We start from the raw sequence: 18,281 nt of genomic DNA, 5'->3' as shown, positions 1-18,281 counted from the left end.
AGTTTGAGGGTTAAAATGATTAGAAAATCTGGAAGAACATGGTTCTATGATGTCATCATTGAACCTGCTCTAGCACTAGGCTTCCTGAAAATAAGCCTATGAATTTCGTTATTTAAGACATCTTAGGTTGGGTATTTGGTTTCTTAGCATATCCAGAATCTTATCTACTTCCTCTTACTAATGTCTTAGTCTAAACCACCACCATCGTTGACTAGGATTTTCTGCAATGATCACCTAACTGATCTCTGCTGCTACTTTCTCTGCCCTATAGTCTTGTGGGAAAAACAGAGGAATCTTGTTAAAATTTAGATCCTGTCACCCCTTAAATGCCATCAAGGGCTTCTTAAAGCAGCATAAAATCTGAAGAATAAGTAAAAAATCACCTAAGCAGAAAATGATTACATGTAGTTGCTTGAACATGCCCAGGGACCTTTGTACCAGTTGTTCCCTGCAATGCTTGCCTTCTTCATCCTCACAAGTCAGGCCTTCCCTAGTCACTCAGTCTAAGGTATCCACCTAGTCGATCCGTAAGAGGTTACCAGGAAAAAAATGCTCTTCAATAATACTTGATTTTTCCATTAATGTTGCAATGCTAATGTTCAGAAAAGTATGTTTTCAGAAAGTAGTGGTGAATGATGACCAGAATATTGACTTGGTTTTACTCTCGCTGTAGTTGTCTTGGGAGGCTGATGGACTGCCAAAAAGGTTAATGCAGGATAAATTTCATTTTATGGTAGATATGGTTTGAATCCACTTGTCAGGTTGAATCACTATATTGTTATTCCTTTTGTTCCACAGATGTCATGGAATTGAATGAAGTTTATACTTCTGCCCTTTTTGTTACCCTTTGGCTACCGTTTATTATTCAGCAATTATTAGAACAATATCAGTAATGGCAATAAGGTAGGATGACATTTTAGAGTAAGGTAACTATTAGATAGTCTTAAGTTTTTTCCCAATGAAGATAATATTTAGATTTATAGGAAGGACCATTACTAACATTGTAGTTGTACACAGAAAATTTAAAACTATCTAGATTGTTATCTGCACCTGAGCCAGCATACCTTTATTTACAATGTAATACTGTATATTTTTCCTCTTGGTTATTGTTTTTATTCTTTGGTTAGTTTGTTTTGTTTATTATTGGTCTCCTGTTTTAGGTTGTGAATTCTTTAAAGGTAGAACCCCTTTTGTATTCATCTTAATACCTCCTTGTCTTAGTTTGGGTTCTCTCGGAGGCAGACCTAGAGATAAGGATTTGAATGTGAGTAGTTTATTACAGAGGTCACAGGGGAATTGGGAGAGTGCGGCAAGAAATGGAGGGAAGCTAATAAAGTGTATATCAAGCAAGTTACAACCTTAATTCTACCTGGGAATTCTGGGAGGCCGTTTACAACATACCACAGTTACTTGAACCAAGGGGCTAGTGGGCCAGGGTATTTACCAACTCCAGTCAGTCATTGGTTGAGGGTGAGTCTGAGAGAGGGAAATTGTTAATTCTCCAGTAACTTATGGTTTGGCCCATGTGCATGGAGAGTTCATTTCTGGCTGCCAGGGAAAAACTTCAGGCAGAATCACAGCTGCTGACAGTTGGAAGTGGGGCTGTCCTCCCTGGAAATGGTAAGTGATGAATGAATAAGGGCAGGGCACTGACAACATCTGCACATCCCTAGGCTATACTTGATGTGTCTTAAATATTTACTATAAAGTAAATCTTGAAACCATTGATTAGGAGATCAGAAGAAGCATTGGCAGAATCAGCATAGACCAGGAAGTAGAGTAGAGATATCTTTTAATAATGAGAGATGACTTTTGCCTTTCTTCTTGGTTATCAGACACAAATCCATATACTAAGTCATGTCATCTAATTGGTTGTACCAATTCAAAACTTGTATCCTGCTACAAGAGGTCATTAGGATCACCAATGACAATGAAATATACTTTTAATTGTTACCTGCAGGGAAAATGTCCTGCAGAAAAATTTTCATAACTTTTTGCTTTGGCCAAAATAACGACATCATTGAAGTTCAGTAACTACTCAATAAATTGATCACATGAATCGTGTTTATATTTTCAAGATTAATCTCTTAAGGTAAAATAATATGCTTTTATCTACATTAGTGTTCATAAGTAAACAAAGATGACTTTAATAAGGATGTTTGAATTTTGCAAACCTCATACTCAAAGGCTCATGGTTGGCATTTTGTGTAGAAACCTATGGTCCAAGTTAATAGGAAGTATCTTAATGATGTTGATTATGATATTTCTAAGTAGAGGAATGGACAAAACACTGATGTTATGAGAAGAGAAATTGCTTTTCTTTGTTAAGGCTAAGAAGGTCACTATCATTAACCACAAAGTTGACAATTTATGTTTGTATCATTTAATATTTGTCAATAGTTTCCCCTTTGGTGATTAAAAAAAGGGCAGATGCTAAATTATGTTGGCTTCGGAGACATACGTATCTTTCCTCTGAAGCAGGACTGTAGGAAAAAATTATACAGGAGAAAGATGTCTTGCTGAAATATATCAAAATTATAAGCAAAATTTTAAATGCTATTTATATATTGGAGAGTTTTCATATTTTACAATTTAGCTTGTTAAATAAGTGTAGTAAAATGTTTTGGAAGCTGTATTTTCACTCTGACAATAGTCTTCGTCTATATATTACTAGTTGTCAGTAGTGTAGGGGATTAATTGCTGTTTGATTTTATTGTTTTTCAAATTAAAATTACTTGTTGATAGACTAACAAATTGTCTAAGTCTTTTTAAAAGCCACTGGAAGAGAGCGTATATACTTTTCCTTTTCCATGGGAAATTTTTTTTCTTAATTTTTCCTGTCTGAATGAAATTGGTTATCTTGTTTTTAGAACTATCATAAGGTACAGAAAAATATAGGGATATTCAGTCAGGGATTAGATGAGTGATGTCAAATGGTGTTCCCAGGAGCCTGTGGGAGAAGGTGTGAGGATGGGGATCCACACATCCCTCTTTGTTTCAGTGGTAGTTTTTTGACCTTTATTTGTTTTAGACATTGGGATTCAGTGTAAGATTTTACTTGAAAAATTGATTCCACTGCCTTTCTTTTAACGTTTGATAACAGAGATCTACATTTTCTACAATATTGGCAATTTCTCCTAAATACTACCCAAGTAAGTTAGGTTTTACTTTCTGTCCAGATTCAGGGTGGAGCCACTTCATACTGTGAAAATTATAAGCATTTTTTTCTAAGTTTGCTGAGTTTCTGTCATCTATATATTTGTGACTATGATGTTAGGCTTATGGAATTGGACAGATTCTTAAAGAGCATGTACCTCTATCACTTCATTTTACAGATGAAGATATAAACCCAAAGCGGTTGTGACAAGTCCCCAAGGTCACATTGGGCAGAAGCAAGAAAAGATTATATTCCATTATTCTTTCTACTGCATTGAACTTTCTCTTTTAGAGGTTCTGTTTCATCAAATCTTGAATAAGAAGTATTTGTTAAAATTGGGAAATATTAATGGCATACAGGAAAGGATGAGAACAAATAACATTGCAAAAGAAGTTAATCCATTAAAAAAATATTTATTGAGGAGCTACCATGCCTCAGGTACTGTTACTTACTGAAACAAGGCTGTTAACTTACATATGAAAAATCTACATGTGTTCTATGCAGTATGTGGTGTTAATATAAGTTAAGCAGATGACTCCTGGCCTTGAGGGCTAAAATAATTTCCATTTTTAATACCATATTGGACATTGGTTTCATCTTGGCCACCTAGGATACCTTGCCCTTTGTGTTAATAACAACACCCAGATTTCCTTATGGGTAATTAACACCACCACCTCCCTACTCCAACCATCCCCCACCCCGACCCCGCCTTTGGAGGGCCAAAAATCAAGTTCATCCATCCAGCCCTAACCAAAGGGGTGGAAAGCATATGGCCAGTTCTAGGCCAATTAAACTCTTTTTCCTGGGACCTTCTATCTCCGAGAGATACAAACATGGGGAAACTGTCAGAATTCATTCAGTCTTGACCACTGAATAGTTCCCATTTCGGAGATCCTCTCCTTGCCAGAGCATCTTAGATTCTATCCTTCTCAAGGCTAGCATTTCAGCCTCATCTTTGATTCTCATAACTCTCGTGTTCTTTCACTGAATTCCCTTAAGCTTACGTTAATTAAAGTTGGTTTCTCTCACTTACACTGATACCTTTCTGCAATTCTTTATTGGACATGAAACACAAACTATTAGAGAAGAACGGGAACTATGAATAGTTAGGTTCTTTGTCTCAAGTCCAAAACCTGAGTCATTGTACCAAGAAATGACAACCCTAATCCCCCCCCCACTCCCTGCAATAAACCTTGTAGCTCTTTGTTATATTAACAAGCTTGGTATCAGGAGACCTGTTGCACAATAAAGATAATTCCCTTCTCTAACTTATCTTCTCCCATTTAAAGGCTGATTCCTAAGGAGTGGTACTGGGCCTCTTAGGGCTGTGAAGCACTGTCATCCTTTTCCCAGCCTTCATTTTCATCTGTTAAAGTACCATCGCACCAGCCCTCTGCTGAGTGCTGTTGACCTTGCTCGCTGATTGCTTTTAGTGATTCCCTTCAATGATTGATGAGATGACTGGACAGTAATGAAAACAGAGCTGATTCACTTTATTTTAGCAGGATTAAAGCCTGAAAACAAATCTAATTTTCTTTTATGGGGAGGGGAAATAGGAACAAAAGATTTTCATCAATGTCTTAAAGTAACATGAAAGGAAGACTGGAGGACTTAATATGGTAAAAGGAAACTTTGTAAAGGAAAGGAAGCATAACTGTTAGATTCCTAACGGAAGGAGTGGTGGTTCTCTAATTTCCTTTTTAACAGTAAATGCCATTCACATGCTAGGCATGTATATATACTAGTTCACAGACCCTCCGGATAAGTTTGTGATCTAAACTGGGAGAAAAAGACGTGGGAGAAATAAAAGTCATGGAAAAATTGAAGAGATTATAATGGAGCTTTGGTCAGCATAATTTGAGATCTTTCCCTTTCCATGATCTCTCTATGAAATCGGGAAAATCTAGCTTATAGGAAATTAAGATATGTAGAAAGTTCTTGAGTTCTTTGAGTTGTTTTTCTGCCAGTGGTGATGAATATAAAGGGTTAACTATTAAAAACTATATTGTAGCACAGAATGTTAGATATTTGTACATATTTTTAAAGTTAAAATTCTAATCCTTTTAATACTTGTATGCAAGTTACAGGTACCTGTGACTATGGTAGGCCCTATCATAGAAGGATGGACTACTGCAAGAACACTTCTCGTTTCAAATTTTCCTTGCAGGAATAAATAGGTGGTTCAATCTGTAGGTAGAGAAAAAAGCAGCAGAATAGCCCAATGCGATATCATTGCATTACTGTAATCACAGTTTACTAGTATGACTTAATCACTAGGCCTCTGTTTTATAACTGAAAAAGATAGATGTATCAGTCAGGGGCAGGGCCACTGCCTGTCTATACCGTGCCTCTGTGGAAATTGGAAAATGCCACTCTTTCCTCCAGTAGAATGTAGCCCCTTGGCAAGTGGAGCACAGGCTGGATTTCAGCTCTCCTGGTTTCTTTTGCTGGGTTCTCTTATACAAAGTACTACCTACATAGCTATACATAATAGCCCTGGTTTGACTTTTTGGTTGTGTGCAACAGAGACTAACCCCAAATATTTTAAGCCAAAGGAGAATTTACTGGTAGGATATTGGGGGCTGCAAAAATCTGAGAAAGTGACAAGAGCTAGGGCATCTCTGGCACCAGGAGTTAACCAAGGTTTCAACTCAGGAGCTTCCTGGTCCTTGGGTCCTCAGGGCTGCAATGGATTTGACCTCTGCCTGTACCCTCTTCCTTCATTTCACTCACTCAGGATTTACCATCCCTGGAGTGGTGTTTGATTGCCTGGCCCCTGGGTATAGCAGGGAGCTCGTGAAGGAGCAGGCTTGCCATTTCTGAAGTGGGAAATGGCAGAGAGGTGGCACTTAGTGACCTCCCCCTGAGACTACACACCATTTGAATTATCCCCAAGGGGAGGCTGGTGTGCTATTAGGAAGGTGGGTATATGTGGAGAGAGTTGGGTGCTGGATAACTACAAAATGATAAATGTATGGTATAGGGCTTAGGTAATAATATCTGCTATTTTTACCTGGGTAAGTTATTATCTAGTCCAAGTTCTGGTACAAAACTGCTGTAAAGACAGTGACATAAAAAGTGTAATAACTAAAGGCACTTAATGTAACTAATTTTCCTGACCCAGTGTTGTAGTGCATGTCCTTTTCTCTGTGTATGGAAGTGATGGCAGAAATGAATAACCCAGGAAAGAAGAATCTCAGGTGAAAATGTGTAGTGAAATACTCAAAAAGTAATGTTGTGAATTCATGATTCCTCTTGGTTCTTTGTAGTCTGCCCCATAGGGCAGAAGACAGTTTTCTTTGAGAAAGAAGAAAGGTCCCAAATTTCTATTATCTCCTTTCTTACAGATAGAAATGCATTTATTTTTTACCTTTTCTTTTCTTTCTCTTTCTCTTTTTTTCCTTCCTTTCTCCATCCCTTCCTCCCTCCCTCCTTTCTTTCTTTCTCCCTTTCTTCATGTTCTTTCTTTTTTTCCTACTCTTTCTACCCTTTCTTCCCTTTCTTTCCTTTCTTTCTGCCATACTCAGAGATAGCAAAGAAGTGCTTGTTATAATCAACAATGTGATCTGCTGGGGGTGGGGTGAGGTGCTGTGTCACTAGGCTCTTATAAGATCCAGAGCCTTCCACGTGACCCTTCCCGGCTCCTCCCTCCTGGTGCTTTTGGACAGGGTTACTAGAATGGGAGAGAGCATAACAGCGGTTCTGGTTTTCGGTTCTTACCCATGACACTCTGCTGATTTTCCTCTTAGCTGTGAATGTTTTCATGCCCTTGAGTTTCTTCTGTGTACAAAACTTTTTTGTAGTCAAGTCTTGTACAAATTTCTGGCCCAGCATGTAGTCCAGTGGAATTTGTCTTTCTTCCAGTGCCATTGTCCATATTATGAAACAACAAACTTCCTGCTACTTTATATATACTTCTTTTGATGGATAGATGGTCACTTATTTTTTAAAAAAATACAATAAATAAGTAAATAAAAATTTAAAAAATACAAACACTGTTCTAAGACCTAATGATGTTCTAAGCCTTAGTTTATTTTTCTGTTTTATTGGAAAGTACAACCTAGATGTTCTTATAGATTTCTTGTGTATCTTATAGTCTAGGGGTGGAGACAAGGAAAAAACAAGTGGACAAATGTGTAATTATTAATTACAAATTATGAGGGAAATAATATTAAAGAAAAACAGGGCTCAATATTAAGAATAGTAAGGGTGGTACCTACTTAAGAAAGGATGACTATTAGGCTTCTCTGAGGAACAGATAAGTCATGATCTGAAGATTGACAAGTAACCTATTAGACAGGTGGATGGGGAGGTGGGAGTCAAGGGTGGGGGACGTAAGGTTGGTGTGGGGGTGGGATGTAAGTGGTGTATATTATTCAGGATGGGCTAGGCTTAAGCTAAGGTAGCAAATCATAGCTTAACACTTAAAAGTTTATTTCTTGCTTACATGAAGTATGTTCTGTGAGACAGCTATACACTTGGTGAGTCAGGTCCATCACATGGATTCTGATCTTGACACACGGGTGCCACGTCCTCACCAAAAGGGGGGAGGTTATGCAGTGCTTTTCTCCACTGTTAACAGACCATTGACCCGATCTGAGTTCACAGCCCTACGTAAATGCAAAGAGCTGGTATGCTCAGGAAGGAGTAGAGAGCTGTGCATTGTTGAGCACGGGTCACATCCACCTCAGAGTCTGTGGGAGTGAGTCAGGAGCTAGAACATTCCAGGCAGAGAGAGCAACCTGGAGGAAAGTTTTGAGGTAAGATTATGGTTAGTATACTGCAGTAGTATTGAGTCGTAAGAGATCATGCCACCTACTGTAGTTATGTAGAAGATGCACAGTTGAAGAGCGACACCATTTATTGTTTCAGTTACCAGAGTTCAGTGCAACATCATGTCTTTTATATAATAATATGGCTTCCAAACTTTAGAGTCCTAGATGGGAAAGAGATAACTACTAATAATTATTAATCTTATGCTATGTGTGACAAATGTAGCATATGCATTTTCTCATTTAATTGTAAGTACTGTTATTCCATTCTACAGATGAGGAAACAGACAAAAAGAGGCTAAGTAATTTACTTAAGGTCATACAGCTGGTAAGTGATGGAGCTGGTGTTCAAACCCAGGCAGTCTGACTCAGGGCCTATTTAACTACTAACTCTAATGCAGACTGAAAATGTTTTCTTGGTCTTGGCCAGAAAGGGCCTTGGTGACCAGATGTCTGACCCTGTAGAAGAGAAAGTGTTATTGCATCTCTCAGGCACAGGACGGAGGACAGGAGAAAGGAATGAGTGTAAGGTGCTAATGAAGTTGTATTATCTTTTGGAGTTAGTGTTTATCCTAAGAAATGAATTTTGGATAGTGAAAAGCCATTACTTTTTTAGCTTAACTAGATATTGTCCTTCTACTGTTGTTGTTGTTCTTTCATACTGAGTGTTTTTGGAAACTTCATCCTGTTGTAGTTGGAGAACCAAAGGTACCCTGTACTGCTCTAGTGCCCAAGTCATAGAGGCACCACCCAGGGGGTGGTAGTACCCATCATCAAAGCATAGAAATGAGGGGGACAAAAATTCAATGGGAGGAAGCTGGAGGTTCTTGAACAACTGCCTTTTCCTACCTAGAGTGTCTCCCCTCAAGGCTAAAACCTAGGTGGGTCTGAGGTTCTCTTAATAATGGAGGTTTTCCCCTCCAAACCTTTGAGTAATTGCCTGACAAATTCCATAACTTGGCACCCAACTGTGACCTTGAGGCAGAGAGGGTACCATTCTTGGTTTCCTGTCCACCATTTTTCTTTCCTTATAGCAAGTGACTCTGGGATAGAAGTGCAAAGTACTGCCTAGAAGCCCTGGGAAGAAACGCTGGTGTGCAGGATATTCAGTAAATAATTTTCAGGGAATTATACTTGAGAAGCCATTGGGTTTCTATTTGTCTTACCTGGAGTCACAGCAAGCTTTCACTCAAAGAGGGCACTGACCTGAGAACCGTTATGAGCTGTGTAACCAACCAGGAGACAAACGGAGTATTTTGGTTTTCTAAAAGTAAATCCATACACTAATGACGAAAAATCTGAAAGTGAAATTAAGAAAACACTCCCGTTTACCATTGCAACAAAAAGAATAAAATATCTAGGAATAAACCTACCTAAGGAGACAAAGGACCTGTATGCAGAAAATTATAAGACATTGATGAAAGAAATTAAAGATGATACAAATAGATGGAAAGATATACCATGTTCCTGGATTGGAAGAATCAACATTGTGAAAATGACTCTACTACCCAAAGCAATCTACAGATTCAATGCAATCCCTATCAAACTACCACTGGCATTTTTCACAGAACTAGAAGAAAAAATGTCACAATTTGTATGGAAACACAAAAGACCCCGAATAGCCAAAGCAATCTTGAGAACGAAAAATGGAGCTGGGGGAATCAGGCTCCCTGACTTCAGACTATATTACAAAGCTACAGTAATCAAGACAGTTTGGTACTGGCACAAAAACAGAAATATAGATCAATGGAACAGGATAGAAAGCCCAGAGATAAACCCACGCACATATGGTCACCTTATCTTTGATCGAATAGCCAAAGCAATCTTGAGAACGAAAAATGGAGCTGGGGGAATCAGGCTCCCTGACTTCAGACTATATTACAAAGCTACAGTAATCAAGACAGTTTGGTACTGGCACAAAAACAGAAATATAGATCAATGGAACAGGATAGAAAGCCCAGAGATAAACCCACGCACATATGGTCACCTTATCTTTGATAAAGGAGGCAAGAATATAAAGTGGAGAAAAGACAGCCTCTTCAATAAGTGGTGCTGGGAAAATTGGACAGATACATGTAAAAGTATGAAATTAGAACACTCCCTGACACCATGCACAAAAATAAATTCAAAATGGATTAAAGACCTAAGTGTAAGACCAGACACTATCAAACTCTTAGAGGAAAACATAGGCAGAACACTCTATGACATACATCACAGCAAGATTCTTTTTGACCCAGCTCCCAGAGAAATGGAAATAAGAACACAAATAAATAAATGGGACCTAATGAAACTTAAAAGCTTTTGCACAGCAAAGGAAACCATAAACAAGACCAAAAGACAACCATCAGAATGGGAGAAAATATTTGCAAATGAAGCAACTGACAAAGGATTAATCTCCAAGATTTACAAGCAGCTCATGCAGCTCAATAACAGAAAAACGAACAACCCAATCCAAAAATGGGCAGAAGACCTAAATAGACATTTCTCCAAAGAAGATATACAGATGGCCTACAGACACATGAAAGAATGCTCAACATCATTAATCATTAGAGAAATGCAAATCAAAACTACAATGAGATATCATCTCACACCAGTCAGAATGGCCATCATCAAAAAATCTAGAAACAATAAATGCTGGAGAGGGTGTGGAGGAAAGGGAACTCTCCTGCACTGTTGGTGGGAATGTAAATTGATACAGCCACTATGGAGAACAGTATGGAGGTTCCTTAAAAAACTACAAATAGAACTACCATACGATCCAGCAATCCCACTACTGGGCATATACCCTGAGAAAACCATAGTTCAAAAAGAGTCATGTACCAAAATGTTCATTGCAGCTCTATTTACAATAGCCAGGACATGGAAGCAACCTAAATGTCCATCGACAGATGAATGGATAAAGAAGATGTGGCACATATATACAATGGAATATTACTCAGCCATAAAAACAAATGAAATGGAGGTATTTGTAATGAGGTGGATGGAGTTAGAGTCTGTCATACAGAGTGAAGTAAGTCAGAAAGAGAAAAACAAATACAGTATGCTAACACATATATACGGAATCTAAGGGGAAAAAAAGCCATGAAGAACCTAGTGGCAAGACGGGAATAAAGACACAGACCTACTAGAGAATGGACTTGAGGATATGGGGAGGGGGTGGGGTGAGATGTGACAGGGTAAGAGAGTGTCATGGACATATATACACTGCCAAATGTAAAATAGATAGCTAGTGGGAAGCAGCCGCATAGCACAGGGAGATCAGCTTGGTGCTTTGTGACCACCTAGAGGGGTGGGTTGGGGAGGGTGGGAGGGAGGGAGATGCAAGAGGGAAGAGAAATGGGAACATATTGTATATGTATAACTGATTAACTTTGTTATAAAGCAGAAGCTAGCACACCATTGTAAGGCAATTATACTTCAATAAAGATGTTTAAAAAAAAAAAAAAAAGTAAATCCATTTTTATAGAAGATAGCTCTAGGACCAAATTCTCCCTCCTGATATGGGCATCATATAGTAACAATAAGTTTCCCAGTTACAGTGCACACTGTGAATTTAAAGATTTTAACAATATTGTCCAGCTAGTTAATTTTTTCCATTTAGGAAGGCATGAATTACAATTTTCAGGTTAATTCTGCTCTGTATCCCCATAGCATGTTTTCCCAGCATATTCTATGATGTTTCCTGCCTCTTGGCTTTACTCATGCAGTTTCCCAAGCTGGGATGCCCTTCCTCCTTTCTTCAGTTGGCTAAATCCTGATTACCATTTAGGATTCATTTTAGGGCACTATCCCCTCTTGGAAGCCTTTTTTGGACTCCCACGTTGGGCTCAGTGCCCCTCCTCCAGCTTCCCATTGCACTCAATTCCTTTATCTTATTTTTTAGCTTCATTTAATTGAAATTATCTGCTTTGAGGGTTTTTTCCCCTCCCTTCATTAAAATCTCAAGTCCTCATGGGTGGGGTCTGTCTGTATTCAGCCTTTTCACCTTTAGATCTAGTAAAGTCCTTAATAATGTCAGTTGAGCCAAATTAAATGGGCAAAAGCTGGTCATAAGATGTAGTGAGAGTTCCATAGTTCATTCATTTCAGCTTTGGAAGTGAGAACTGATTCTATATAGCCACCATTGAAACAAGGGAACCAAAATTAAGCTCCAGCCATCCCAGAGAAGGTAAATAGAAGACACTGAAGCTAGACTTGAATCGTATTGCTGACTTCTAATTCTAACTTGTTTTGAAGCAAGTTGTTTATTCCATGTGTCTTAATTTGCACAACTGCAAAATGACTATATTATATTCACTGAAATCTGTGAGGCCTGCTATTCTTATTGAACCATTGGATATCAACCATTATGAATGCAGCTCATTTTGCCAAAAACATAGCACGTGCAGTTTAATCAATGCAGAAGTGAAGACCAAGAGTCTTGGAACAGTTGTACTGATTTGACATTTTCCTGGAATCGACAAGGAGATATACTTCCATGTGGCAAGCTACTGGATCCCCCCCAACCTCCTCCTTTTTCAAGTTATAAACACTTTGCTCATTGACATTTATTAGAAAGTAACACAAAGCAGATTGCTGGGTTTGCATTCTGTGGACGTTTCATATTTGGCATATTGTAAGCTCTCTGTGTGCCAGGCATGATGGCATTCTTGGAGGTTAAGCTTTTAAATCCTGTTCTACCACTTAATAATTTCATTGACTTAACCTTTATATAGATGAAGTGTATAATTTCCTCAAAGAATACTTCGGTGCCCCATGCTTGCCAAAAGAATACTTCAGGTTGGAAATTCGGTCTGTGATCTGTCAGGTGATGAAACAAAAGGTTTTAACTTAAACACAAACGCTAGGTTGCAAAGGGACCTAGGTCACAAAGGATCCAGATGATTTTGTATTTGGTTACAACATCCTCCATCTCCCTGGCATCTCTATCCTTTCTTCTCTTTTCTGCCATCTGTCAATATACTTGAATGAGGAACTTAATCACATATGCTATCAACAGGTTGGTTTGGGTTCTTTTCCACCTTCTCTTTGATGAGGTGGTAATAAAAGAGTATATCATAAAACAGTATCCAGTTTTACATTGTTTTCAATTTTTTCTCCAGAGCTAAATAGTTTAAGACTAAGGCTGGACCCATTAGTAATTCCAGTATTTGAGTCAAAGAAATCAAATGTTATATTTGATCTAACTTAAAGAGGAAAATAAAATATAATTTTCCTCCATTTTTTTGTTCTTTCTGTTCTATCCATTCTGTGGTGAATTGTATATTTGATTATTAATTGATTTTTATTTATTATTAAAAAAATTGTAGGTTTTGTTATTAATTATAATAATAATACAATTAATTATAGCAAATTACCACATTTGTTTGGAAATTGAACATTTGAAATTAAACAGTATAAGAAATTAACAACAGTATATAAAGTGGCTTTATTTATGAACCTTGGAGTCAGAATCACCTGATTTATTCTGGGCTCAGTTAAGTACTAGCTATGTGGCCTCAGGTGCATTGCTTAATCTTTCTAAGCCTCATCTGTAAAGGGGATATAGGACTATGTAACTTGTGGGGTTATTGTATGATTAATGAGATAATTGTATACAGCATTTAGCAGAGAGCTTGACACTCTGTAAGTGCTCAATAAATGATAATAGTTTTCATTTTTAATATTCTATTTAACTTTGAACACTAAAGTAAAGAGATAAAGTAATGAAATGCAGTTTTTAAAAAACCTACTACTCTATTTTTAAATGTGATTCTCAGGTGGTTTTATAAAAACTGTTTTTATTATACATAGAGAGATATAGCTCCATGAATACAATTATTATTATCTGCAGAAAGTCATCCACTGCTTAGCTTATGTGTCTTGGGTAAAGGCTGCATATTGCTTTTCTATCACGCTTTCTACCAAGTCCATTGTACTAATGTCAACAACTTGGAACGGGATTCAGCAAACTGCAGCCTGCAGACCAAATCCAGTCCCCTGTCTGTTTCTGTGTGGTCTGAGAGCTAAGAATGGTTGTACATTTTTAAATGGTAGGGAAAAATTTTTTTTAAAGAATAATATTTTGTGACTTAGGAAAATTATATGAAATTCAAATTTCAGTGACTATAAATAAAGTTTTATTGGAACACAGCCACTCACATTTATTTACATATTGTCTACAACAGCTTTCCATCAGCAGAGTTGAGTGCTTGTTATAGAGACTGCATGACCTGCAAGGCCTAAAATATTTATTATCTGGCCCTTCACAGAAAAAAGTATGTTGACCTCTGACTTCAAATAATAAAAATATATTTATGGATAAATCTTTCAGAATCCAGTCTTCTCAATTTAAAGATTGTATTTTCGTTTGCTAAGGCTGCCATAACAAAGTACCACAAACTGGGTGGCTCAAACAATAGAAATTTATTGTCGCACAGTTCTGGAGACTAGAAGTCTCAAATCAAGGTGTGGGCAGGCCATGCTCTCTCTGAAACCTGTAGGGGAATACTTCCTTTCCTCTTTCTAGCTTCTAATGGTTTGCTCACAGTTTGGTGTTCCTTGGCTTGCAACTACATAAATCCAGTCTCTGCCTTTGTCGTTGCATGACGTTCTCCCTGTGTGTCTGTTTTCAATGACTGTCTTCTAATAAGGACACCAGTCATATTGGATCATACCCTACTCCAGTATGACTTCTGGAGTTATACTTCTTAACTAATCTCATTTGCAAGGGCCCTATTTCCAAATAAGTTCACATTCTGAGGTACTGCGGGTTAGGATTTCAAAATATCTTTTTATGTTTGTAGGGTGGGTTGGTTGGGGAGACACAATTCAACCCGTAACTGTCAGGAAACTAGATTCCAAAAATATAAAGGGATTCCCTCTAAGTCACAAGGAGAGTTAGTGGCAGAACAAAGAAGAGACTTTGAAGTCATACAGACTTGAACCAGAACCTGGAAATCTGGAATTCTAATTAATGAATAATCTTTCCACTACACTATATGGGTTCAAAGTGAATTAATCTCCCATACCTAATGTATATGCAATATAGAACTTTTTTGAGTCCTTTTTAAAACATATACATGTCTTAAATATATATATATATAAACATTAATAATGAAACATACTATTTAAATTTCTGGACTATTATTGGCTCAAATTCCCAGTACTATAATTAATTTTTATTTATTAACACCAAGAGAGAATGAGTGTGATGAGTTTTTTCTTTCTATTTCATGTCAGCTAACCATTCCAGAAAACAGAATGAACTGTATTCATAATCTACATTATGTAGTGACACTTCAATATTCTGCTAAACTGTCAAAGTTTACATTTTTATTCAGAAGTGACATGCATACAAGACAATATTAAAGAGAAAAATCAGTAATGTAAATAATAATTTAAGTTCTTTTAAAAATAACATAATTTTTTTCCTTTCCCAATGGCTATCACTTTTATCAACCATAAAAACTCAAGCTTAAAGTTATTTCTCTCTCAAAGACACTCTAAAAGTAGTATCTGTAGATAGGTTCTCACCTCCAGAGGTCTGTTAATGGTTGTATGCAAGGGGATAATAGAATTTCTCAGTGTTAAAATATCATTAAAATATGGATTATGGGAAAAAGGATCCCTTTAGAACTAAAAGTAATAGAAACATGGCAAATAAAGAAGTATGTTTGTGTCACACAAGGGCAGGAAGCAGAGTTGGGAAACTTTTCACCAGACCTTGTTTGCCTGTGAATACCAACTATTCTACAGAGTATTTTTCAAACAGTATCAGATGCTTATGTTATGGGGAAGCCAGGGCACTTGAGGTTAAAAAAAGCCACCTGTGTGATTTAGCAATGCTGTCCCCTTGAGCTAAATCCAGGCTTTTTGGTTTAATGTTTTAGAACATGATTCTGCCTCCATCAGCCAGTATTAGGGCAATGGGGTACATGGCTCAGTAACGCTAGATATAAATGCCTCCAAATGAACCTCCAGGTGTAGCACTTGGACACTCAAAACATACAGTATTTTAGGATTAAATTACTAGACTTTGAAGGAAAAAGCTGACAGTAGCTTCGTTACTGCACAGAAAGTTCCAGGTTTAGTGGGCCATAGGGTAATTAATTGTCATAACCTTTGCCTTTGAAGTAGCTGGAAGAAAGAAAAAGTTACCCCATTTAACTGACAGAAAAACTGAGACAAGGGCAGCTAACTTGCTTGTGGTTATCCAGGGAATAGTTGGCTGAGACTCCAAGATTCCTGACTCCACATTCATTGCTGTAACCACCAGACTAAAACCATCTGCCAAAAGCTGTAATTTGGTCTTGAGGCCGTGGCCATAGTTTAGAACCACAGTAGTGAGGGAAACACACTTAAAGGAGGACCTTGAAAATCTTTCAAGGGAATTATGCCTTTTTATCTATGTTGCTTATGCAATGATTGGAATAAATGCGGGTTTGGGCCCCACCACATTTGTGGTTTAGGGTTAGGCTAGGGTCCCTTTCAGGAAACTGGGAAGGTTTGCCTCACCCTCGGGCCCAAGTTTTTAAACCAATTGTGTTGAGTTTATGATGCACAAATCAATGTGTTAACATTATGCTTTTTATTTGGCAGAAGTCATAACATGGGTTGCCATGGATGTAACAAGATGGGCCAGAGAGGAGAGGATTGGAGACGTGGAAACTGAGAGAGCACACTTCTTGGGACCACACGGCGATCTGGAACGGCTCTGAGGTGGGTGATTTGCAGGGAACTGAATGGGTATACACTTTGCATTGAGAAAATCTTCAGTGTCTCCAGGAGAAGCAGCAGAAGTAGGTTCTGACCGTGGGTACCAGGCTGAAGTTCTGGAAGGCAAGCCTCAGGCATCAAGGAGGTTGGGCTGTTCATCTTTGGGGTTGAGGCTCAAAGAGTGGGTTTCAATGTCAACATTCAAGTTATTTTTGAAAGAATAAAGCAATATACTCCGCTGGAATGGTATACCAGGTAATAATAATCATCACAGTAATATTAATAATAACTATATGACATCTACTCTTTATTGAGCTTCTATGGGATGGGTGTTATGCTAGCTTTTTATATTTGTTACCTTGTTCATTCCTAACTACGGCCCTGCAATATAGGTTTTATTTTTTATATTCTGTAAATGTGGAATTGAGACTCGGCAGGGTTAACTGACTTGTCCAAAGTCACAAGGATACAGTAAGACAGAGAAGGGATTTGAACCCAAGACTCCAATACCACTGTGCATGCTTTATGCTCATCCTTACTGCAGTAGGGGACATGTCAGTACTTCAGTCCATAGGCATAAGGTGAGAGCCCAGATATCAGATCTAGGAGGCAAGGCTGATGGATACAGTGGGCAAACTCTTAATGTGTCTTTTAAGAACAAGACTGATTCTAGAGATTAGGTCTTGGCTGTGTTTTCAAGTAGGAATGAAATGGCTCTAGAGTAGGAAATCCATGTCTCAACAAATGACCCAATTTCGTTCCTTATTATGGCTGAGTAATATTCCATTGTATATGTGTACCACATCTTCTTTATCCATTCATCTGTCGATGGGCATTTAGGTCGCTTCCATGACCTGGCTATTGTAAATAGTGCTGCAATGAACATTGGGGTGCATGTGTCTTTTTGAATTATGGTTTTCTCTGGGTATATGCCCAATTGTGGGATTGCTGGATCTTATAGTAATTCTATTTTTAGTTTTTTAAGGAACCTCCATACTGTTCTCCATAGTGGCTGTATCAATTTACATTCCCACCAACAGTGCAAGAGGGTTCCCTTTTCTCCACACTCTCTCCAGCATTTGTTGTTTGTAGATTTTCTGATGATGCTCATTCTAATGGGGGTGAGGTGATACCTCATTGTAATTTTGATTTGCATTTCTCTAATAATTAGTGATGTTGAGCAGCTTTTCATGTGCTTTTCAAGGCCATCTGTATGTCTTCTTTGGAGAAATGTCTATTTAGGTCTTCTGCCCATTTATGGATTGGGTTGTTTGTTTTTTTTAATATTGAGCTACATGAGCTGTTTATGCATTTTGGAGATTAATCCTTTGTCTGCTGATTCGTTTGCAAATATTTTCCCCCATTCTGAAGGTTGTCTTTTTGTCTTGTTTATGGTTTCCTTTGCTGTGCAAAAGCTTTGAAGTTTCATTAGGTCCGATTTGTTTATTTTTGTTTTTATTTCCATTACTCTAGGAGGTGGATCAAAAAAGATCTTGCTGTGATTTATGTCAAAGACTGTTCTTCCTATGTTTTCCTCTAAGAGTTTTATAGTGTCCGGTCTTACATTTAGGTCTTTAATCCACTTTGAATTTATTTTTGTGTATGGTGTTAGGGAGTCTTCTGCTTTCATTCTTTTACATGTAGCTGTCCAGTTT

At 37.8% G+C, this 18,281-nt stretch overlaps 1 protein-coding gene across 2 annotated transcripts in view; it reads left to right on the top strand.

Moving 5' to 3' along the window:
- SEM1 (SEM1 26S proteasome subunit) overlaps positions 1-18,281 on the top strand; it is a 294,293-nt gene that overhangs the window by 26,382 nt on the left and 249,630 nt on the right. For both annotated transcript variants that reach the window (XM_059933894.1, XM_059933895.1), the window contains exon 3: positions 16,510-16,629. In XM_059933894.1, the coding sequence (XP_059789877.1) occupies positions 16,510-16,582 (73 nt within the window). In that variant the 3' untranslated portion in view covers positions 16,583-16,629. The remainder of the gene's footprint in view (positions 1-16,509; positions 16,630-18,281) is intronic.

Source organism: Balaenoptera ricei, chromosome 9 (assembly GCF_028023285.1).
Source record: "Balaenoptera ricei isolate mBalRic1 chromosome 9, mBalRic1.hap2, whole genome shotgun sequence".
NCBI lineage: Eukaryota > Metazoa > Chordata > Mammalia > Artiodactyla > Balaenopteridae > Balaenoptera > Balaenoptera ricei.
Note: the sequence above shows the minus strand (reverse complement) of the source record. Positions and strands in the feature narration are given on the sequence as shown.